The 26,073-nt window shown below is 38.3% G+C and overlaps 1 protein-coding gene across 1 annotated transcript in view; it reads right to left on the reverse strand.

The window, feature by feature from the left end:
* TBC1D15 (TBC1 domain family member 15) overlaps window positions 1-25,863 on the reverse strand; it is a 35,490-nt gene extending 9,627 nt beyond the window's left edge. The window contains exons 1-11 of the mRNA XM_027721946.2: window positions 25,780-25,863; window positions 14,501-14,599; window positions 14,180-14,254; window positions 13,321-13,459; window positions 11,291-11,501; window positions 8,098-8,197; window positions 6,892-7,089; window positions 5,222-5,350; window positions 3,316-3,419; window positions 2,933-3,027; window positions 1,427-1,543 (exon numbers count right to left, since the gene is read on the reverse strand). Of these exons, the coding sequence (XP_027577747.1) occupies window positions 1,427-1,543; window positions 2,933-3,027; window positions 3,316-3,419; window positions 5,222-5,350; window positions 6,892-7,089; window positions 8,098-8,197; window positions 11,291-11,501; window positions 13,321-13,459; window positions 14,180-14,254; window positions 14,501-14,599; window positions 25,780-25,806 (1,294 nt within the window). The 5' untranslated portion in view covers window positions 25,807-25,863. The remainder of the gene's footprint in view (window positions 1-1,426; window positions 1,544-2,932; window positions 3,028-3,315; window positions 3,420-5,221; window positions 5,351-6,891; window positions 7,090-8,097; window positions 8,198-11,290; window positions 11,502-13,320; window positions 13,460-14,179; window positions 14,255-14,500; window positions 14,600-25,779) is intronic.
* Between the last annotated feature and the right edge of the window lie 210 nt (window positions 25,864-26,073).

The raw sequence follows: 26,073 nt of genomic DNA on the forward strand, positions 1-26,073 counted from the left end.
AAAAAGATAAATAACTGAAAGGTCAAAATTTCAAAAAGTTTTATTCCCCACACATTTCATACTATGGCCAACTAAAAATAAATTCAGAGAAAATTCTGTTCAAGACAGTTAAAAAGTCTCTTACATAATAAAAACAATTTAATTAATGCAGACTTAAGGAATTTATTCAGAAAAATACTGTATCAAAAGCTGTTCTGTCCCTTTCCCTATCTGGCACAGTTTGTGGCATTATATAGATCTCTCTACATCTGCTGTCGAAAGATTAAGTGCAGTACTGCACCAGCACTTGAGTAGCTTAGAAGCCATGGACAGTTACTATGTCAAATTTACTGTATTTCCATTATTATTATTCTTGCTTGCTTATAAAACAAAATACTTACCCACATTTAAGCTGTTCTTAATAGAGTGGGTGGTGAATCTACTTTAATTTCACTTAAAATGTCACTGTGCATTAATGCAGGTTGAAATGTGGAAAGATGTGGAACAGAGATACATGTTTAAACCATCTCAATCAGTTTCGGTTTTCTCCTTTTTCCAGCCAAAGATCAAGACACTCTAAAGACTTTCAGAAAGGACAAAAGCTAACAAGAACTAAAGCTCTGTAGCATGTTTACTAGCAGTTAAAGATTTATTCCTACTTTCTGTCTTCAAAATCTGGCACAAAGTGGGCTTTTTGAACACCAAAACTTTTCTGAGACAGGATACCAAAAAAACCTCCCAAGCATACAATAGCAAAATGCCATGCCATGAGTGGAGGGGGAACCAGCTAGAAGTATGTTTTCCCTCCCTCCCAAGACAGTTAACAAAAAGCAAGATTTAGGTATCACATGAACACTGTGATTAAAGCAAGATGTTATATGCTCTTCCCTCTGCAACAGATGCATGCACTAAAGTGTAATTTTTGACAGATTGCTAAGTGCAATCCTCAAGAACCAGCTTTTAAAATATTCACAATGACACCATGTTTACAAACAGCTGGTTCAGCATGCTGAGCTTTAATTACAGCAGTGGCAGCTTGTTTATAATTTTTACTGATATATCAGTCTTAAAAATGAATATAACACTCAAGTTAAATAGACCCAAACCCATTTAAAACTCTGAAAAAAAGAAATAAGGAAAAAAACCCAAGCAAAACCAACAAAACCAACAAAAAAAACCCCACAACAGTAGGTCTAAGTGGCAGTTTGTCTTCACCATAATTTCCAATCCCATCTCAGCTGATGAATTCAGATATCTACAATAAGCATCAAATGGAAGAGAGGAAGAAAAGCTGAACAAAGTTATCTACATTATTAAATACAACTCTTGGCATTTACAAAAAACATTGTAATCAATACAAGTCCAATTTTATTAAGAGGACTTAACATAAGCAAAGTTGCCCATCAGAAATCAAAAAGGCTTTTACATTCAGATGGACACAACTTACCTAAGTCGAAGTCATACATGCAATAGGTCATCAAAATATCGTGAAGTAAAATCAGTCCTGGGTTATCTTCACCTTCATAGAATTTATTTGTTCGATCAGTCCTGTTCACATCTTTTTCTAAGAAAACAGTCCAGATTTAAAAACATTTTCAAAACCAGTTCTACAAAGCCAGTACCAAATGAATTCAGAATGTTTAAGCTGCTGATTTCTTCCCCAAAGTGTTGTAAAGCTTTGAAGACAACTGTATAACTGATTATCATTGCAAAATAAAGAATATTTTAAAAGAAAGAAAATCCTTCCTATCTGCAATAAAAGGATTTGCTTATAAACATATTTTAAAGCTTTCTGCCTTTATTTTTGTTAATATATTTTGTGGCAAAATTCCTGATTATAATTCAGCAAAAATGTTTTACATTTATGAGGATTAAGAAAAATTTGATGTCAGCTAGCTATACAATGCCAGTTATGAATACTTATGCAGCATAAACCATAGTTGGAAAACTACCATATGATCAGCTCGAAGACACTGTGATAGTTCATGACAGCATGTTAACAAATCCTGTTTAACAAGTTCCTATAACTCACAGCAAGATGAAACTGCTCTTTCATCAGGCAGTTTTGATGCCTCAAACACACCAAGCACACAGCATACTCTTTAATAATCTGAAATTCAAAACTGATGTCACGAAATCAGTAAAATTTTGAATGCACTTTGATAAAAGGAGTATTTTGTAGTTTTGGATCTATTTTACAATATAAGCCTAGTATTATCACCTACATTTCAAATACTTAAAAAGCAAAAAAATTGCTTCAACAGAAACAAGCAACTGGCCTTTTTTCAACTCTGAATATTATAACTCTCTAAAAATGTAGTTTACTAACCTACCAAGACTCTGACCCTTTCAGCTTGCCTGTTGAATAACTGCCTGAAATAAATTTAGTCTATATCTCAGAATAACACAAAAATCTTGTCCTGCCTCCTGAAGTAACTATTTAGTAATCCTAAACATTGGTGCCCAGATCTCACTACCAAAGAGAACTGAGGATACAAACCGCTATTAGTCAGCATAATTTCATGAAATTTTTAAAAGTAGATATAAAACCCTGCAAGTCAGAATGCACATACACAAATCCCTGTAAGAAATTATAAAATATGGACAGACACATTTTCACTGTCTTATTGGATGTCATTATTTTAACAACATTTCTGGTAAAAACAAATCATGACATAACAGAAAATGAAGAGTCTTTTGTTATCAAGTAAAGGAAGTTTAAAAATCCAGCCATTTTGTAACACCAATGTGTAAGGCTCTGAATTACTCTAGTTAAAAAATATTTAGTATTAAGTATGTAACAAAGTTTGGACACCTCTGGAAAGAGAAACATGTTAGTTTTTAGTGTTTCTACATACAGGTTCCTCAAAAGGGTACATTTTTTCAACTTCATATTAAACTGTAGAAGTGTGTGAATTTGTCCAGTTAGATATATTTGCAAATCTAAATTTACCTATAAGACTTCGGTAATCTCTTAATCTTGAATTTCTCTTTTCCTGTTCCTCACTGACAGATTTCCACTGCAGTTTCATCCTGAAATATTCATCTCTGAAGAAGAAAGATAATTTTGAAACCAAAACATTCTCAATTACTACATTTCTTTGATTTTTTTAATTTAAGCATTCATTCCATTTGTTCTTTGACATAAATGGAATAACATCACCCTGGTTATATCATATTTTTACTTTAAAATAACAATAATTCTTGAGAAAGTCTCACATGCTTCTTGCATTCAACCATTTTAGCAGCTTCTTTCAACATTCCAAAAAGCTTTTTATCTTAAGAAAAGATGCAGCTTTTAAATTTATTTTGTAACAAAAAAATCACTGTACTCACGTTTTCCTTTTCTGCAGATTTGCTCTCTCTTCTTTAGAGCTATTCCAAGGAAAATACCCCAAGAGAAATTTCCATGCCTCCTTTCTTAAAGTATGGCAGAGACCCTAGGGGAAAATGGATATGAAATATCAACAAAAGACTATTTTCATATTGTGAGGAAAAGTTCCTAAAGCTATACAACACTTCTCAAAGTAACAACTTCATAGAATATGTTGGTTTCTTCTTACAGTGTAGCCAAATCTCATGTGCTAACTAGGTATCACATCTGGAGAAAACGGACAGAAGAGACTATGATTAAGTAAAAACTGTAGAAGCACTGGATTCATACTCAGATAAGAAAACAACCTTAGAAAATAATTTTCTCCCTATGTTTTTGCTTCGCTGATAGGAATAAAAAACTTACAGGCATCACAGACTTTAAAAAGAAAAAAGTACCTTTAAAATGTGTATATTTAAGTATCACACTGCTTAACTGCCAAATTTCTGGTCTTACCACAAACTGATCATGAGGACTAAGCTTCTATATATTTATTTTTTTAAATAAATATTTTCACTTAGCAAGACATGGCCAACCTTCAGACCAATCTTCCATTTAAAGCTACCAATGTCCACTCAAGAACAGTGTTTGTCAGGAATCTCTCCAAGTAATGCTCAACATTTGTAGATGACAAAGCTGCAGATGTACTGGCTAATCACAGCCCGCTCTCATCAAAGGAGTTTCCTTCAACTCCTGTAGTACAGTTGTAAGAATGAGGTACTTTTGCTATGAGAGTCCTCAGTTTACCAGACCAAGGCCGGCTTGATTCCTCACTATATTTCTTCATTTACCAACAGCATCATCCAATACAAAACTAAGTCGAAACTAGAACTTTTCCAGTAGCAGGCCAACAGTTTAAGAGATGCGTTTTATCTTCTTTCATTTCTTTTTTCTTTAGTCAGGATGTGCACTTAATGTACTGGAAGTTATTGCGATCTTAAGTCACAAATAAAATAGAGCACTCACTCCTCTGGCAAGGGCAGAGATAATGGGAAAATGGGCTACAGGAAGAACAGATTTGTAGTAATTCTCATGATTGTGGAAGGGCCTTAACTGGGCACCTCAGGCACATGAATATTAAGAAACAGTCACAGAAACCAAAAAGGGCCTCCTTTTCACTCTACCCCCTTTACAGTACATTACTTAATATATATAGGTCTTTTAAAAATCTGTAATATCAACACTATCATTCTCTACTTCTGTTCAAACAGACTGCATGCTTGCAAATATGCATCAACACACACACAATGAATGCACTAAGGCAGTTGGATTCCCACCAAAAAATAGAAATATTAAAGTAACATTAGGTAGAAAAGCCACAGGACATAACCACAGTTTTCACAATTTCCATCACTGAGACTAAATTCACATTCATATTGCAAAACCCTCAGTTCAATTAAAAATATCAGCAGAAGTGTTTAGGACCGCTCTGATGAGGGTCAAATCCAGGCACACTCCTGGGCAAAAAGAGAAGTTTTTGCTGGAGAAGGGTAAGAAAAAAAAAACATTTAAAAGAAAAGAATAAACCCAATATCCTAGCACTAAAGCACTGGTCTTTTCCGGAAAGCCACTTTGCTTTCTTTTCTTTATCACTTAAGCCTCTGTGTTTTCAAGTCACTCACTTCAGCTAGCCACCGCAAGATCCCTCTCCTCGTAGAGCACTTTGTATGTCTGCAAGACTGCTGAGGTATAGGTTAGCATGAAACCATGCTTTATGAAGTCTCTAACAATACTGACCGGGTCATGCTCAAAGTCCTGCATAAAGCATTACAAGTATAATGAAAACGGCATAACCATGGTTTGGGAAGGAAAGTAAAAGGAGCCAGAATCATAACATAGGTCTTTCTGAAATTCAGAAAAACAAGTTACCCCTTTGAATATTGATCGCTTTATGTAGTCCACATCTAAAATTCTTCCTTCAGAATCCATATTCTTAGCCCACTCTTCAGCTGACACAGGCTCTCTTCTACTAACTTCAGGCTGTTTTCCTAGATCGATCTGAAACACAAACGCATTTTATTAATCCCAACAACGTGCTTCAGTAGTTACAAACAACTGCACAAAACTGCCCAAATCGCACTAAGCTTGTCAATTTCTTATATTCAGTGCAACAACATTTTCACATGCACATACCTCAGCAGCAACTCTAAGGATCTAAGGCTGTGTCCACATGAGCAGGAGTGTGGACCAACACAAACAGATCTTTAGAGTAAGATACTCTGTACTGAAGACCTGGCTATACATGTTAATATTTCAGATTTTGGAGGATGTATGTGTGTTTTAAATAACCTTCTATGCCAAAAGACCTCTGAGCTAGCTTCTCATAAACTAAAAGCCTCTATGCAACTGGAAATGTATTAGGTATGTGCAACTCAGCAAACAAGGACAATAGAGAACTTCACTTCAAAAACAAATTCCTGATACACACTAGTGCATCTTGAGAGAACTGAAAAACAATTTGTGGTCAGAGACGCTATCCCCACACAGACTGCACAGTGTGACTGAGAGATCCATTTCAGTACACTTAAAGGCCTCTTGAGAAACCGCAAGACTGTATGTACTTCAGAACTTCTAACACCCATCCAAAGTTTCAGTTTGTGGTTAGTCTCTCTCAGATCCCAAATTGCATGTTTAAGCACAGCAGAATTCAGCAGACAGTAATTCCTTACTTCCTACAAATATTTTTATGACAGCAAGCCCCAAATGAATTTGTGTTTCAACTCTTTCTTCATAAGTCCAAGGCATTTGTCAGATTAAGACATATAGGTCAGCGTTATTTTCCATATGTAACATTCCTTATACTTTTTCTCATGGATAAATTAACTGATTAAGTGCTAGGCAGCAACTTCCTAGAATTACCTGGTTCAAACAGCTACTGCTAAGATATTAACACTACTTTGAACTCAAGAAAAAAAAAGGCATAAAACAGATAATGCTTTGAAAACATGTAAGCCACTTAAATAGTAATCACAAGCACTTAAAAATAAACCTTTTCCACCTATCTGTAAAAGACACCAACAGGAGCCCACAGTGATTCATGATCCAATTATAAGTTCATTCCAGCTTTGGTTCCAATCATATATAAATCTGTAATTTATACACCCTAGACATTAATCATCCAATTAAATACTTTGTTTTAATCTTAGTCCTCTTAAAAGAAACTGAAATGTTAAAAGTGATTAGGCAAAAAAGTTAGTTATTAATCTGCATTCCCCAATCTTATTTAACCTAGCTCTGACATCAGAGTAAATATAAAACATAAAATCAGACGCTTTTTAAGGGAGTGACTCTAAGATAACTATAGTCACCATTTCCTTAGTTACAAATCTCCTTTCAAAGCAAAACTTGGACTTGCATGAATAAAAATGACGTATTCAGAAGTAACTGATGATGATCCTAACTCTTGTGAATAAATGGCAACGCAGCATGTACCACAATTGCATAAACAGTATAACTCACCATGCTTCAAGTCCTACTATTCCTTTAAAGGAGTGCATAAAAACAATCAATGCCTCTGTATCATGCATTTATACACTCACTCGGGTAATGACTTCAAATCCTGGTTCTTCCTGCTGATTTATCTTCAGCCCTGGAATAGTATCATGGATAAGGTCTGCCATCTCTGATGGTGGTCGCCTTTGATTTGATGGGTCACTTAAGCGGAAACTGTCAAAAATATAGTTTGTGACTTTGGAAAATCTTCCCATTGTTACAGTGTATGGATCTCTCTTCAATTTCTGTGTTATAACAAAAAAAAAAACAAGCAAAACACAAAAAGCCTCAGACTATTTGTAATTCTTGCACTCAAAGCAAAGTATCAGGGAAAGTCCCATAGGTCTCAAAGTTACTGAAGTTTAGTGTATAAGTAGTAACACAGAGCAGTCATCACATGATTAAAAAAATATACTTAAGTATGAAGATTGGATACCAGTGTTCTTGGTAAGCCTGAGCTATGTATAGGACTAGAACAGATCTCCTGTTTACCTTCCAGTGATTAATGGCACAAAACATCATCCTTATGCCCAGTCTCCCTACTTTCATAGAAAAAACACTTTGAGCCATCATGTACTCTGCTAGGAATCTCACATAAAATTTGATTTGACAACTAAATCCAGAAAGTAATGTAATTCACTCATGAAGATTTTCTTTTAACTAAATAGGTCAATGGGTCAAAACTCTGGCCTCATTGAAGTCACTGAAAGTTTTGCTGCTGACTTTCAGAAATCAATAGACCCCACCAAATGATAAGCAGTTTTAGCATTAAAAAAAGCCTTTTTTTAGGCAATATTGTCCTCTTTGCTGCTGTATTTCCAGCATCCTTTCAAAAGTGTCAGAAAATATCAATGAAAAATATTTAGTCAAAGAAAACTTAAAAATTATAATTAATATGTTTTGGTAACAACTAAAATTTTTCCTTTTTCCTCTAAAATTTTCTCTGCACAAGTGTATAGAATCACAGAGAACATGAATAGGTTTGAAATAGTGCCAGAGGGAAATAAGAAGTTATTAGATCATAGAAAACAACTTATAATTAAGTGTACTTTCTATAGTAGGCATTTGGTGTAGGATACAGTCAATGCTTCTACAATGTCATTATTATTGGCGATAATTAATAATAATGCCATAAATGGCATTGTTACTTCAATAATGGCATGAAATCATTATTCGGGGAATATTTCTGTGACATGGTAGGGTGGATTTTTTTAATGCATCTTCAGAATAAAAAATTGCAAGACAATACATACTTGTAATAAACCATACGATGGTTCATCAAGGAGATTTTCAAAAGACTGAGACAGTGACTTCTGAGTCTTCACGAGAAGAACCTGTTCATGATCTGGAGATCTGCAATAAAATTAAAAAAGGTTGTCTGGGCACCACCTTTATTTTCTGAATATATTTTTAGAACATTTACTGGTTTTTGAAGTCACATTTCAGGCTTTGTGCAAAAAAAAAAAAAAGGTAGATTTCATGCAAGATCACTCTTAGTCCTTTAGCACAGGCTAACAAGCTAATGCTACACAGAACAGGACTTCAATTTTTCAAAAGATTAGTCTTTGCCATATTCATTATGAATTGCACTTTTTTGTTCTTTTAATAATGAAGCTTTTAAAAGCTTTTGAGAAATTACTCTGGAAGATAACTTCATTTACCTGTAAGTGACAGAAGTTTTCTTCAATGATAGTTTTCTATTTTTGACAATGGACAAAAAGAAGATGTGACACAGGAAATACAGTGAGACACAGTCAGCCTCAACACAATATATGCTGAAACTCCTTTAACGTAACAGAGGAAGTGAAAAGAGCATATGTCACCCTATACAGTTAAGGAATTCTTTCTACTAGTTAGTAAATCTTACATTAAGGAATTACATTACATCAAGGAATACAAACTGCTTTTCAATGTATGGAAACACATCTATGCATTTCTAACCAACAGTATTACAAGAGACACTGTCAGAATAATTCTAAGATTCATACTGGTAGGAGCTTAAAAAACACCAGAGCCACTGTATTGTGAAACAGAACCATTTCAGTACAAATGTATTTCTGTGTAGACTCCAAAAGCTAAAGGAACACAAACCTGATTTGGCCTAACACTGTATTTGCTCACTCTCATTCAATACAACATTTACTTCTCGACAGGCTTGCACAGGCAGATGAAAACAATAACAAAGACAGTGGAACCATGCTGCTCCTAGTATTTAATCTGTTCTTTTGTTCTCACACCCTCTCCCAGTGCAATATCCTATTTTGTCTCCTTCTTCTGCACAGGCACCCCATCACTTCCTCAACCAGCTCCTCAATCACAAATTTACTGCTCAATAGGTGACAGAAGACAGAACAGCTCAGAAAGCAGGCTGACATTCAAGCCTTGGAGTTTGAAGTCAGACAGGAGAAAGCCAAGCACTTTGCCATCTGACTCTAATCCATCACACAGACTTATATTTATAAAATACCTCTCTACTGCTCTCTCCCAAAGTTTAAATCCACTACTTCCAGTCTTTGAAAGAAAAATTACTTTTCTTTTTATTAGCACCTGCATCATCTACCATGTTATTAAAGTCAAAGATAAGAACTTTAATAAGCCTTATCTCTACCCTGTTCCAACAGGACAGGACACTGTTAACACTGACGGATATGAAATGCAACAAGAGATCTCATTTTGAGACAGCCAGACATCATAGTCATAGTTCTGAGGCAGCAACAGTTAATGAAGCTGAACTGGCTTTTGCTAAAAAGCAGCACAGGGGCAAGGACAAGTCACGTATTATGTTTGCCTTAACTAAAAGAATGAAAACTTTGTACCATATCTCCTTTTTAATTAAACGCTCTTTCTGGACAGTCAGGTGGGCATCAACAGTTACTTCGGTAATGTTCAAAAATTTGTGAGCTAGACACTTTCTTAAACTTACTCATAATCCTGTGAGTTAGAAAATGTCACCCATACACATAGTGTTTTCTCAATATTAGACCAGTGCAACCAAATTAGGAAGCACATAATCCTTAAAGCAACAAATTACAAATATTTTGTGTGAGTTTAGTCACTTCATAACCACTAATTTCATCAATGATGTGACATTTTATAAGGAATGGTGTTAGAGAAGGGCAAAAACTTTTGAGGTAATAGGAACATAAGAAAATACCTATGAGAGAAAGATAATTTAGAGATAAGCTAAAATTTTGGCCTTAATATCAATATCCCACATACTGTAAACTAGAAATTGGGATAACAAGTAATTATGCTGCCGAGTATTTGCTTGTGGCATCCAAGAAGCTGAGTAAACATCTTTTCCTAAATGAGATTGTGAGCTTAGATGCATTAAGTACTAAAGAATGAATAAACATTAGGAAACAACAGAAACATGCAGATTAAGTTTGTTATTATCACAACTTGGATGGCATATTTGTTCTTTTCTCCTTCCTCAGAAAAAATTATCATCATAATTCATTACTAGACCCCAGAAAAGAATTTGGTGCCAGAAGCAGACTTTAACTGGATAAGAAAACTAAAACTGGAAGTTCCTGCTCAGCTCAATGCTGAAGTTCATCTATTTTCCATACTGCCATTGCTTTCTGCTTTAAAGTTCCTGAAGTATCTGCTCTTGCATTCATTAATGCTTAGAACTGTTCAAGGTGACAATACTAAACTAAGCAGCTCAGCACACCCTGCAAGCTTGAACAACACCTCAAGTTTCCCTGTCTCATTTTAGCAATTGGGTTAGAAAAATTGAAATATGTTGCTGCAGTACATCGGCAACAGATCACACAGACCTGATATAAAGCTTTCAGTGACTCACCATACAACACAGGTGTTTTTCAAGTGGTTGCTACACCACTTGCCTCAAAAACCTGCCCCAGCCTACCAGCAACTGGTCAGAAGGTATCCACAAATAAGTAAACACAGAGCAGTCTGCTCAAAAAGGAACAATTTCCTCTGGGGGAAAGGGAGAGAGGTGGGGGGTGGCACGACGACAGTATTTCCCCATGCCTGCAAAGCTGTGAAATTATGAAACTAAGTGAAAGGAGGCTTAAGGAAGAATTAATTTGGAACCTAGAGAAAACCTCAGGATTTAAAATGAAGTTGTCATCCTGGATTTTTTAATCAACAGCTGTATAGAGAATATTCTTATTTACAAGTTCATCCTGCCGCCCCAGTAGCCTCTCCTTTGGTCTTCTTGACTTGTCCCCTTAAAAAGCTTCTGCACCCACTAGAGGGAGCTACCAAGGCATTCGAAACTAGTAACACTTCAACAGATTCTAAAATATTTCATAAATCGATCCAACAATTTTAAAACTTCAGTTTACATTCCAAATGTATATGTGAAATCACAGTTTTAGTCACCTTGAAAATTGATTCTACTTATCTGAAATTCATTACAGGATTTAAGTAAACCAATAATCTGTATTTTACAGAACTAAACTGTCTGATACTTACTCATCCAGCGCAACATGCTTTTCAAGGCATTTAATCAATAGTTTGCTATCTCCATGATGAAAGTGAAGAGCCGGAAGCTTCACATCATCCTTCAGACAGAACACCAAATAGGACCATCCCATGCCTTTTTTGTTTTGTTTGATTGATTTCAGATCTGTCAAACTGAACAGGAATGACCACTTGCTTTCTCCATTTGCATGAGTTGTAGCATCTTAAAAACAAAATTACCACATGATTTCAGTTTGACTTCCAGTGTTAGCAAATACAAATGCATCATATCTGTCACTGTTCCTAAAAAACAAACCCAAAATATAAACCCCAGCATTGGTTCTAATAATAAAATGCACACTAACTGCTATTTCTGAAGTTAGTCTTCTACAGACTTCTAAAATAATGAGCAAGTCCATCAGACTGCTCCCCTAAAGCTGTACTTATAGCTTACAGGAAAAGGTTTTTCACCCAGAGGATGGTCAGGCACTGGAACAGGCTCCCCAGGGAAGTAGTCACCAAGCCTGACAGAGTTCAAGAAGCGTTTGGACAACGCTCTCAGGCACATGGTATGATTCCTGGGGTTGTCTGTGCAAGGCCAGGAGTTGGACTTTGGTGATCCCTGTGGGTCCCTTACAACTCAGGATATTCTACAATTCTATGACAGAGGTGATCCAGCAGTTAAACGTACAACTGCCATATCAAATACCAGCAGCAAGCTAAATCCAACCAGTACCTCCACCATGTAGTGCACGATATACATTACAATACTGACGCCCACAGTTATTAGCCATGTGTTGTGTAAGACTGCTACCAAAGGAAGGGTGAAGGAACTGAAAACCTTCCCCTCACCCCTCTCTCCCGTACTGTGGAAGCATGTATACACTCTGTGCAAGACTGTATACATTTACAGAGAAGGAATTAAATTTTACTTTACTAGAGGACACAAAATTGCCAGCATGCCTAGAAGGAATTTGGCACACACCCCGGCCTACTCCCATCAAATTACAGCAACTGGAAACAAGCAAGAAGTAGCAAAGAGCAAAATTCAAGTCAGTAGTGCTCAGTGACACTCACTGGGGATGAAGACATGCTCTGGTGCCTGAAGATGAAAAATCAGTACAAACTAGTGATGCAATAAACCCTCTATACTCAACAGAGATGCTGGGCTTAGCTATATAGAGATCAATATCTCTCTCTCTATATATATATAGATAGATATATATCGCTAGAACGCAAAGCTTCTCTCAAACAGAGTATTTAAGGAGCAAGGACTGTGCTTTACCCAAAAACATTCATAATCTGAAGTCCAAACCCTGCACTCATGACATAGGTAACATTTAAAACCATCATAAAGATGGTGAAACAAGCAAAAAATCCCCAGTTATAGGCTGTGAAATAATACATGGAAAACAAGTAGTATAAAAAAAACCACAATGGGAGAATCAGAAAAAAAAAGATTACTTGAGAATCACTGTCCTTTCTCCACAACTTGTTTTTCAACATCTCTACCGAGACACTACAACAAAAATTGTGTAGCTACAAAATTATCTGCCAAAGTAAAAAAAGACCATATAAAAGACCCACGAACACAAAACTGCACATTCCATCTCCCCCTGCTGCTGCAGTATGGAAAGGCATTTGAGTAGTAAACCACTTATTTTCTATTTTTATTTCTAACATGACCTAGTTCGAATTCCATTTGTTTCAAAGAATGCAAGAGTCCAATGCAGATAAAATTGCCACTTCATCTAATGATTGTCACAGCAAGAAGTCTGGTTTAATGTTCATTTTCAATACAATTCTCTAGCAATTCAAAGGAAAAAATAGATTGGAGGCAGATGACAGCTATTCTATTTGTGAATTTTTTTCCACATGCAGAGATTCACCTCTTACCACAAATGAATCCTAGCTTTTCAAGTTCTAATAAAATCCATTTTACTGTGTCTAAAAGGCAATTCTTCAGTTACAAGTTACAATAATGAAAAAAAACCCCAGAACACCCCACAAACAAAAAGCCCTCCACACTTATTTTTAAGTACCTCCATTTGAATGAGGTTTCTTCTTAAAAGAGACTGTGGTGACCATGTCCCATTCTGCTTCATAACTACTTGGACGGTCTGCTCCTCGGGAACATTTTTCTTTAGGAGTTTGAGTCCACTCCACAACAGAACTAGAATCCTGAGAAAAACAACAAAAGCAACTATCAAAAACCACAAGACATGAAAACTAAGCTAGTTTCCCAGATCCAACATGAAGAACCAGCATCTTCATTTCATATATTAAAACAAAATGTATTAAAATCCTCAGAAACATGATACAGTTCAACACAGGAAATTTGGACTTATGACTAAGTGGATTTACTTAATGAATTCAACATACTAAAATATCCTTGCCTCTCTTACAAACTTTATCAACATAAACTTTTTATTTAAATGTAAAATTTAAATCTTTCATCTTTAGTCACATTATCTTAATACCACCTAAATACCACATACCATTGCATCTTGCAAGCCCCCCAGACTTCTATTTTTATTTTGCATTAGAACAGCACCTCTCAGTTTTGTGTCTAACTATGAAGAGTGATTCACCAGACTACAACATAGTAGATGCAGAGGGACTGGTGATGCGATATACTTAACACTCACTTTGTCTTTGCTATTCATATGGTTAGTCTCCTCTATTTTATTCGTGAGCCAAGTAAAAACTAAATGCAGTCAACCTACACATGTATCCTAATAACCTGGGCTGCAGTACACAAATAAGATTCCTACATGAAGCTATTAATATCAATGATAAAGAAGTTTTGCTTCCAGTTACAAGATCACCTATGCATTAGTTAACACAAAATAAAATCTCTGGAGAAACAGAATGAAGAACACAGATAACTAACAAACATACCTTTCCAGCACAGAGAATATTAGAAGTATCCAAAGTCTCATCCAGTGGTCTCCAGTCTACTACTACTTCATTTTCCTACAATACAAACAATCATAAAACATTCAACACTACACAACAAAGTACCTATCACACTATTTATTCATGGTATGATTATGGCACAACTTACATATACATATAAATGATGCAGACAATGTCAAACATTATGTGATATTTTTTCATTTACAAAATCCTAAATGCCTTTTTAAGTAAAGGGCTTGCCAACCATTTTATGTGTTTTGCCAACAAATATACAAAGTTTCCATAACTGTATTATGCAAATACCTTCTCTATGACACGTAGTATTCCTGCTATTAAGTTGTCCTGGTCATCATTTTTTCCACAGGATGAATGAATGAAAACTCCATCTTGCTCATACACAACCTATAACAAAATGGGTAATGAAAAAAAAAAAGAAGGTTTTAAAATGTTTAAAATTGTTTCTCTCTCCTGTGGTTCTCATTATCATTTTGACTCGCCTACAGAAGTTGAAATGAACACCTCTACCTTGTTAGGGGTTTTGTTACAAAGGTAACCCACCTCCAAGATCTAAGTATTTCACTTACTTAAATCAAGAAACCATAGAAAATAGAACTTGTCAAACTTCCTCTCTAAGCAACATACTGTTACTACTTTGTCAGTATACCACAAGAAAACACACTCCATACCTAGCACTTCTTAAGTCAGCAGGCAGAAGTTCATATGGAAACACTATACAGTTTTTAAGACATTAGAAGGCTTTCTTATACAGTTGCCCTTCCCCCAGATGCTGTTAAGCATGTTGAAATTATAACCTTAATCTAAATTTAAAATGGACCACCTGGTTTACGAAAGATGAACTCCATAGATCTAAAAAATTGCAGTCTGAGATTAAATGCCTAGTCCTACATTCAGGGCCAGTGGCAAAGATTCCATCTGAAAGGTAGAATACATGACGGATAAGAAAGGCTTGTGGGAGTGCACACTGCCCATGTAACTTTTGCATTTAAGCATTTACAAAACTCCCCACAGCATTCTGATCATGCTCTTACAAAAAAACAAACAAACAAAAATTCAGAACTCTTGTCTGTCAAAATTCAGCAGGCTCTATAACAATGCAAATGGGTTCTGTTTTACACAACTCTAAAAGAAGAGTGAAAAGTCCCTTCAATTTTGTGAAAGTGAAATACATCAAATAGTAACAATAATTGTTTTAGAACCATGTTCATTTTCAACCCAAGCTGTAAACACTGATTTAAGAAATACATATTTTTGAAGGCAAAACCTAGTAATTCTCAACTGATCAGAAACAGATACTGTATTCCACTGGTACTAAAGTATCAGTATCTCTTTTTCTCACTTTCTTATTTGTCAAGTTTTTAAAATCATCACATTTGCAGTCAGGCCAGTAAACTAAAACGTTAAGTGTGTAAGCTTAACTAGCCAGATGAGAAAACATGGCTTAAAAATAGCAGTAAAATTCACTTAAATCACCCTTTCTGGTTTAGTTTTTGTTCTTAAACTTCCCTTCCTTTTACACAAGCAAGAAATTTCTGAAGTGTCCTGTTTAAATCACTTGGAAGAAACTTCTAAAGGTCACTTAGTATATTGCCCTCTTGAAGGATTATTATTACCTTTCACATACTGGAAGCCTTCTTTCCTTTTCTCTATTAGTACTTTTTTCTCTTTTCTATCCAAAAAAATCTTCCTTCTATTTCTACCAACTATCTGTTTTCAAATTCAGTTCCTGTTTAAACAAGGTAACCTTGAAATTTATTTAAATTTTACCTTCTAGTTAATTGGGCCTGATCTATCATGACAACTAGTTAGAAATATGAACCAGTTATCTATCACTGAGATAGCTGCTCCAGAAAAAAACCCTATTAGTATTAAGAGTTATACTGATAGAAGAGCACTTTTGCCAATAATATATCACAAGGTATACCTTCTCAGTCTAGAAAGTATGCAATCTAATAATTGTTTTTATTATTTTCAATTCATTAATCTCTCAGAAGCACAAATGATTCCTTTCATGGGAAAAGAAAATGTGTTCCCAATGCCACAGCTGTCATGCAACTAAAAAATCTTCGTAACAGCATCAGCTCCCTGCCCTGCCCTCCACCAAAACAGGTGATAAAACCAAAGAATATGCTCAGAAGTTTGGAGGGTATTTGTAAAACAGAGGACTTCTCACAATGCAGCTTATTTCCCTCCTACTATTACTCAAGAAAAAAAACTTCTCCAAGTTTGAGAGGCTAGAAGGCCAAGCTGTTAAGATTTTTCTTATCCAATAACAAGTGCAAACTTGTATTTATTTTTTCCAACTGTTGACTGGAGTCTAGAAGACACAATAACATAACTAATTTGAAGAAAGAGATGGCATTAATCATACAAAAGAATATCTAGAAAGTGCTTTTTCACAGTTAATCCCAATGCAAAACATTTTAGAAGTTACCATCCTTTAATTTTTGCAAATACTGAGCTGCTCTGTTCAGCAGTACTTGTAAGATTAACTCCATAACTGTGTTTGAACAAATAGATTTTGAAAATATGATTCTACAGTAGTAGCACCTGAAGATTAGCTACACTGGGCAACTGTATTTCACACAATATCCTTATCAAGCTTAAAATTCAAAAATGCTACTAAGTATTGTTACAGCACCTTACAGTAAAATGTAGTTTGCAACAAATTCTTTTTTTTATGGTATTGCAACACTGGTAAGCTATTCAAAGAGGAAAAGTAATGCTAAATTACACATACAAGTAATTAGTAATACCGAAAGTATAAAATAAAAAGAATGTCAATAGTTAGGTTTGAATAAAACCCCATCCAACAGTAGACAACTGGAATTACACTGTGTAGCTCAATCCCACGCATGGTCCACAAAGCTCCACAAAGGTCCATTTGCTCAGTGCCTCTGCAGCACAACAATCAAGGAAATGCCTGGTCAGCCAGCACACCTGGACCTCTTCAGCAGCCAGGAGAACAGACATTTCAAAACTAGGCAACAGCATCATACACTGCCTCTTGCCTAAAGAGTAGGTTACTGCAGAACATGAAAGATGAATGTCTTGAAATAACATGTGAGAGAAAAGACAGAAAATGTTGGAGGACAATCAGAAGCATCATTAAAATACGAAAGACTTGTGTAAAGTGTGCATGCAAAATCTATGTAGTGAGATCCTGGTACATATGGAGACACTAGAAGGAACTACATACAAGCAGGGCAGGATAATGAGACCACTGCCCCCTTATTAGCAGTTGGAATAACTATAATCCCTCCAAACCTGACCTAAATCTGCCTCAGTATTACCTCTCAACACCCTCTGCACAGAAAAGCAACTCAATCTCTTTACATCTTTATAACTTTTTGCCTTTAGTGATGGACATTTGTGAACTACGAAGGCCTCATTACCCACTGTGTGAAAGAATTAAAGAGTTTTAAAGGATGTCATCAGTTCAATTAGTCCATTATACTTCCTATATCACGAGACAGCAAAACACACCACTGGCTCACCTTCATTTTGTACTATTCGTTATTTTACAGATTTCATCATAGTCTCTTTTTCAAAGGTGAGAAGCAGGTAGAGTCAAGCTCAATCTTTCATTTGCTTTTTCATATGATTAGAGCCATCACTCTTCCTCTAAGTCTACACAAAATCAATAAGCACATCATGAAAAAAAAGACAAGTTCATGTCAATAAGTGCACACCACAGGCGATAAGTTAACACGTCCCTTGGGTTTTAATCAAAACCCAAAGGTATCCCTCACCCCAGTATCACGGCCCTTCAACCTATCCACCTAATCAGAATTCTGTGCTCTGCACAGTCAATCCACTGGTTGCAGAAATAGAAGCCCAGGGAAGAAAAGCAGCATCTGTTACTCAGATGCTCAGGGCCAAAACAGCTGTCCAGCAATGAAAGGCCAAACTACACATTTAAACAATGACGATTTTGTTTTTTCTTCCATACCTGTTTGCAAACATCTGTTGAACTGTCCAAGAGATGCATGTTTCTCAGGTTTAGATGTTATTACATAAATGAAAGCCAGACCCTGCTGGTCCCACAAAAAAAACACAAATGAAAAAAGAAGAGTGTTTGTCAAAGGCACACACCAACACATCCAAAGCAAATGAACATGTAATGTGACAGGAGCTGAACAACTTTGAAAATTACTTGATTTCAAACAAATTTTAATTATACCTGGTAGCTGTACATGTATCAGAATTACTGAAAGGTTTTCAGGCATTTAAGACATTTGAGACATTTCATTCATTAAAGCTAGCTCTATGCAGAACAGTTTCCAGATTTATCCATCCCTGGTATCCTAAAGTTCCTAGAATGCTTCCAATCATAAGCATGACTACCTAAGGCAACTTATGACTGTGAAAGCATTCAGTTGGCAATGTTTTTATATGAGAAAATTATGGAGAAGGTGGGAAAAAAGATTATTAAAGTATTACTTTTTAATAATCCTAAAATTTCAAGTTTGAAATACTGTGTACCCAGGAAGCTTACATTCATCGGTCTTTCCTGCTTGTTGAGCAAGTCCACGCTGTCAGACAGCAAGCATGACTCACACCATATTTATTTTTCCAGTTCTACAGAATAAAAACTAGACCCATTGCCTGTCTGTTTCAGAATCCTACCAAAAGATAAAAATCGATGCAAGAGTTTTCGAATGCTGGTAAGCCACCTTGACCTGATTGTTTGGGGTTTTTTTTTTTCTATAGGTGCTACAGAAGTCAAAGGTGAATTCACAATTCATTCTAAGCAGTCATAGAAAGCATAGTACCACACAGAGATAACAGCTATTCCAACTCATACACTGACTGAGGGTCTGTATAAACAGGGAAACAGAAGAGAAAATTCAGGAAAGCTGCACAAAGCAATAGTTGTCTATCCACCTACTATGAAAAAAAAACAGATGGAAGCAGCAGGATGTAGGCTCAATTTACGCGTCATGGCATATGCTAGTTAAGGTTATGGAAAAACTGTTCAAGTATTTATAGTCCATGTCCAGCAAAAAATAGCTTTCTGAAGTCCCACTGTAACCCCAGTAACATTTTCTGAGAAAGAAATTGTATCATTCTTAATATCATAAGGACACGGCATGGACAATTCATATCTCCGTATCTTTACTGTATTGCTAACAATGAGCAGTCAACAGGACATGTTTGTAGCTTTTATTGCCAAAGATACCCATAAGCAGAAGCCTCCAGCATACCACACCCACAATTACAATATATGCCAGAACACAAGCAAAGCTTTGTGACTTAATGCTTGCCATTTGATGGCAATTTACAGCCCTGTGCTACCAGCTAGTGAAAGATGACAACATTGCACCCTAAGCCTATGAGGTGTAGAAAACAAAAAAAGGAGAGCTAAGATCTACACAGAACAGGATGGTCCTGCCATTTTCCACCTTGCCTGTGCTGGGCACCTAAGTACTAGCTGTGACCATGGCACTGATCATTCATAACTTGTAACTCCTGTTAGGTCTGTAACACACACCAATAACCTGCCAAACTGAGGACATGTAAGAGAATGGAGAAGCGCTGCAACTCTCCCAGTTAGCTCATCCCATGTTTCAGACACTTCACACTCATACCCTATGTTCTTGGAGAATGTGTTCAACTCACTCTCCTTTTCTGCCAGAGAGTACAGCTTGGGGCCAGCATTACTCTGCCAAGACGCCATCCAGCTTCTCATAACAGACACAGCTTGCAGCATTTGTATAGTGAATCAGCCACTGCTCTGGAGTCAGTAATTATTGCACTGTGCAAATCCTGATTTTAACAATTTTTCAATAACAGTTACTTCATTTTTGCCTTGTATTAAAGAATCAGGTAAAGGACCTCGCTGTGGATTCAAGAGCTGAAGCAGCAAGCAGGTGTGCTTTATAAGAAAGTCAAAGAGTAAGAAAATTTGAATGCTCCACAGACTACAAATTAAAGAAAAATGGGTCTGTCCACAAACAGTAACAACAGATATAGCAGCCGTGCAGCACCTTATTTTCATATTCTGAAGGGAAGTAAACAGAACAAAAGATTCAACACCATAAGGAAACAATTACAGGCCATTAAAATAAATTCAATTTAGGCAATGGTTGGCCTGAGAGATCTTACATCCACAAAAGAAAGCATCTTAGTTTAGAATTAAGCTTTAAGTAAGAAGAAATATAACTGAATTTAAAACATAACTCAACTCTGCATTTTGCTGCTTGAATTTCCATCTCCCTCTTTGGAATAGCCGAGGTTTGCCCAGAGCTTATTCACATATCCACTGCTTAACTGTCACCGGGTGTTGAAGTACCTACTGCATCAAGAGCCTGCTTCCAATGACCAGGTGCGAGCACATTTGAGTGCTCCACAAAACGTCAAGTTAACATTACTTGACCAACATGATCTTCTGCTCCACAGAAGATATGCTACAACTTCTGGCATTCAAATTTTAATAAAATATAAATCATAGATTCATAGAATGGTTTGGGCTGGAAGGGACCTTAAAGATCATCTAGCCTTTTATGTCTTTTGTTTGCTTAGCCTATGGCTCAACTTTTTTCCTAAGACAGTAAAATTTCACACCCTGATAAAGTCTTAAAAACACCAAGTTTCTAAGTGGGGGTGGGGTGAGGAGGGACAGAATCCCACAAATACTGTTCATACTGTGACAAACAGGAGAAAGCTCACAACACCAGGAACCATGTATCATACGAAAGGTTTCCTGCTTGACAACAGTACATTTTTCAAGCTCTGCCAATCTCTTGAAACACAAAATATTTCTGCTACATATATGTAGTGGGTTTCTGTGGCTGAGTTTTGGTAGCAGGGGCGGGGCTACAGGAGTGGCTTCTGTTAGAAGCTGCCAGAAGCTTCCCCTGTCCCATGGAGCCAATGCCACCCAGCTCCAAGACGGACTTCCTGCCACTGGCCAAGGCCGAGCCAATTAGAAGTGATAGTAACAGCTCTGTGATAACATATTTAAGAACAGAAGGTTGTTGCATAGAAAAAAATTCCAGTCAGGGAAGAGCAGAGTGAGAACATGGGAATAACAAGGTAGACACCAAGGTCAGTGCAGAAGGAGGGGCAGGAGGTGCTCCAGGCACCAGAGCTGAGGTCCCTGCGGCCCGTGGTGCAGACCATGGTGGAGCAGCTGTGCCCCTGCAGCCCATGGAGGACCATCGGGGTGTAGAGACCCACCTGCAGCCCATGGAAGAACCAATGCTGGAGCAGGTGGATGCATGAAAGAAGCTGTGACCCTGAGAGGCCCAGGATGGAGCAGGGTCCTGCCAGAGACCCATGGCCCGTGGAGAGGGAAGCCCACACTGGAGCAGGTTTTTCCCAGGTAGGACTTGTGGCCCCTGGGGGGACCCAGGTCGGTACAGCTCATTCATGAAGGACTGCACCCCATGGAGGACTGATCCACAGGACAGCAGTTTGGGAAGAACTGCTGCCCGAGGGATGGACTCACGCTGGAGAGGTCCATCAAGGACTGTCTCCTGTGGGAGGGACCCCACGGGAGCAGGGGAAGGACTCCTCTCCCTGAGCAGTGGCAGAAACAACAACTGACCGAAACCCCCATTCCCCGTCCCCCTGCACTGCTTGAGGGAAGAAGGGAGAACATGGAAGGAAGGAGGAGTGGGGGGAAGGTGTTTTTAAGACTGTTTTATTTCTCACTCTTTGGCTCTTATCCTGTTAGTAATAAATGTAAGTCCTATCCCCACTTTGAGGCTTGTTTTGCCCGTGAAGGTAATCAGTCACTGACCTCTCCCAGCTCTTATCTCTACTCATGAATTCTTAGCTGTTTTGTTTTCTCCTCTGTCTAGTTGCAGAGGGGAGAGTAAGAGAGCAGCTTTAGTGGGTACCTGGTATCTGGCCAGGGTCAACCTACTACAATATCCATTAATAGTGGGATATCAGTGCAAATACAAGTCTATTCAGGGTACCGAGAGTAAGAGCTTGGGGTGGTAACGTGCTGTTCCTATTGTGAGCACTTTTGTGAAGAGAAATCCTTAATGAATAGAAAACAGAAAGAAGATACAGAAATTTCACAATTATCACTGAACTGCTTTACGTTCAAGCCTAATGACCCTTAACTAAATTCAAATTTAAATTCTGTTCAAATAAAACCTACAAAGTACAATATAAACACAAAGAATAATGATTGTATACATAGTAAATTATAAAGGCTGAAAAAGTTACAACAAACAAGCATATTATAGCAGCCTCTGTGCACCCAAATTTAACGAGTACAAGGTGGAGCAAGAAACTGCCTATACTACAGAATACATATACACCTAAAATAATTCACTGCATGTGTGCCAGCAAACTACCTGAAGGATGCAAAGCTAATTTTAACATACCACATTTGAAATCTCTTGGCTAGTCCTGGTTATAAGAAAAAAAACCAAACTCAACTGTAAACACACATCCCATCCCCCAACAATACAGCACTTAGAACATTATTGTTTAGTAACAGCTACAGTACCACTTGAACACTTCTAGTTTCTGAACTGGCCAAACATCTGAGCTTAAGAACTAAAGCTCAGACGTTTGGCCAGTTAATGCTCTGAAGTTTAACTCCAAGAGCAAGAGCATAGTCAAGTGCAAAATAACTTCTCTGACAGCCCACGTGTCAATTAGTAATTTGAGAAAGATCTAACAGCACTTGTGCTGAAGATACTCTGAACTCCAAGAACATAAAAAAAAATTGTTACTGTCTTTAGACCGGTTGCAATAATAGCCTATACACTGACAGGCTAAAACTGAAGTTTGTACTTCTCTCCATACACAACTTTTTACCTCATTTTCTAACATGGTTATAAGTGTGAGTCCACAGTCAGTTCTCCAAAATATAGTAAAGAAACTCTCATTTGCTAAGCAACAAAAAGAGAAAAAATACACCTGTCTTCATGCATGAAGTCAAAAGCTCTGAAAACAAAAGACTTTATTGCCAAGTTACGTGCAGAAAAAAATGGCAACTCTAAGAAAGGGCAAAAAACTGAAGCACACTCTGTTCTAGGGCAGATGGTCATTAATAAAGAATGAGTCACGACTCCAGAACTCAACTGCATTAACTTAAGTTTTCCTGAACTGAGTTAACCATCCATATAGAAAAAACACTGATAAGAACATTCTGAGACAGGAAACAGTAAGAAAAAAATAACAGGACAAAAATCCAGGTAAAGTAGTATGTGAGGTAACCAAATTTATAATTCATATTCCATTAATGTATAGAGCAGAAACCAGAGACTATATTAAATAGCCAAGTTCTGAATCCACTGATATTAATCATGTCTACGAATTTAAAAAAATGAGGAAGAGGAAGGCAAACAGAGTAAAAATATAAGAGAAACCACAATCTTACATAGTTTGCTAAAACAAAACTTCATGAAAGCTGAGACAATGAAGGCTCTCCCAACTGCTTAATATACTGTCATGCACATTCCATAGAATTACTTGGTGTAATATTTTGCAGAAAATAACCCATACATTAAAATACATCACTTCCATGTGATAAGATCTGCCAAGTGAGACTAAAGCACCCCACAAACTAATGCCTACTACTCTTGCAGAAAGGTACCGCTTGAAACACCTCATTACAACACCACACTACCATAATGAACAGTGTAATTAATTCACGACACCAACAGCTTGGAAACACGCTGAAATACAAAATGCCTGACGTGAGAATGCTGTACCAACTTACACAGTGTTTATTTCAGCTGGAGTGAAGTTCCACTAGTTTGTGAGCCCTTCTAAAAACGTGCTGCCATCCAAAGGACCAATCTGTGGTCCAGTGTGCTCCCAACAGAAAAGTAATGCGGATAAAAATAAGCACAATCAGTTTTATGTGTTATTTCAGCTCACTAAAGCCACTGAGAAATCGAATTAGTACAGTATCCAAGAAAGCAGAAGTGTGACACACAGGTGGCAAAATAAAGAGAAGGATGGAACTGTTCCCAAGAGCAGTGAAACTTCAAACCAGCCCATCCACTTCATGCGCTTTGAGAAAATATAAGTCATTTTTCCTCTGCATTAAAAGAGGCAAAGAATGTTACTGAATTAGAAGCTGCATTAACAAGTTGCATTAGTATTGTGGATGTGGAATAACTGAAACAGAGTTTTGCAATGCCTTAAGAGATTTAATCTCATGCAAACAGGCTTCTTTTAGAGGGACAATGAATACATAGCAAATTCACAAGCAACTAATCCACAGTAGTTTTAGCCTCTCATATAAACTATGACAATATAGCTGCTTTCAGAAGAAACATCATGAAGAAGATCCTGACAAAAGCCTAAGGGGGAGGGGGAACCAACCTGCAAAAATTGAAGTATTTCCCATCATCCCATAAACTTCTGAATTGAGCTTAAAATACACAAAATCAGAAAAAGAAATTCTCTGTATACATAAAAACTGGATGTGCATAGCTAGAAACAGCTGGGAGGGCAGTAAGGCTATCTTTATATTTACAGCATCTAACAACAGTAATGAACATAAAAATAAAACTGGATCAACTCCAGATGCGCGAATTGCCTGCTCCACGAGTTCTGGTTGAAACAGATATGGTAAACTGGGACAAAGCAAGATCTCTACTGAATTTTTACACTAGCTGGGTGCACTATTCAGCATCCTCGGAGAAGTGCCAACGTGGCTAATTATGCATGTTCTCTTGTGCAGAGATCAGCATGAGCTGAAACAATCATTTTCTGCCTTATGTTGGAAAAGTGATTCCACAGCCTGTCACACACTCACCGTGGCTACATACACAGTCAGACACGACACCGAGATTTTAAATCCTAAATAAAAGATCCACGTGCTCGGGAGCCCGGCACTGCGAAGTAACGCACTTAGAAGACAGTAAGGAAATAAAAATATTTCTACAATAAACCAATACAGACACAACCCGTGTCTGTTGGCGGGGGAGGAGGGAGGCAGGGAGGGTTGCCAGTACCTTCCCCCTCCTGAGATCTGAATCCTTGTCATGGTCTACTGCTTCACTCAGGAATACTCGGCAAGGGTCCGCGGCACATAACAACCTTTCAATTACCAAACCATTCGACTGCCAAGGCTACGTACCCGCGCCAGGCGGGTTCCCGCACACTGCCAGCGCGCCGGCGGGGGAAAGGCCACCGCCGTCCCTGAGCACCGCTGGGACACGCGGCCACGTAGAAGGGACAAGTCCCGTTCCTCCACCTCCGGCTCAGCGCCAGCGCGGACGCGGGGCCGCCCGCCTCCGGCGGAGAGCGGTGCCCTGACAACCCGGGACCGGGGCCAGAGCCGAGGTGCCGCGGAACGCGGCCCGGGCCACAGGTGTGGGAAGGGCCCGAGTCCCGCCCGCCGGCTGCGGCCCCCTCCGGCGCACAGGACCAGCGACCGGTGCCAGGGCCCGGCCCGCCCGAGGGGCGGCCTCAGGAGGAGACCCCGCAGGGCAGGGGGGTAAAAGCCCCCGCCCGGCCATGCAGCGGCACAACTGTCGCTAACCTGGGACTCCCATCAGCCGGGGCGGCCCAGCGCCGGTCCCGGCGCGACCCCTGCGGGGAGATGTGGGACAGGCGACGCCCCCGCCCGCCCCCGTTACCTGTCCGCTCGGCGGCGCCGCCGCCATGTTGCCCACGAGTGTTTATGGTGACGTCGCGCTCCTCACGTGCTTCCCCGCCGCGCCACAACAACGCGTCACCCGCCGCGTCCCGCGCATGCGCACTGAGTCGGGGCGGGGAAACGCGGGACGGGCGCTCCCACGTGGGGGCGGGGCTACGGGGCGGGGCGGGGCTAGTGCTACGGGGCGGGGCTGGATCGCTCCGCCCCCGGGGCGGGATTAGGGGGGAATCCTTTCTTGTTTTGCAAAGGGTGGGGTTGTTTTCCTCGGCCGTTT

The sequence above is a fragment of the Pipra filicauda genome, unplaced genomic scaffold (genome assembly GCF_003945595.2).
Source record: "Pipra filicauda isolate LSUMZ 115617 unplaced genomic scaffold, ASM394559v2 scaffold93_size3172892_pilon, whole genome shotgun sequence".
NCBI lineage: Eukaryota > Metazoa > Chordata > Aves > Passeriformes > Pipridae > Pipra > Pipra filicauda.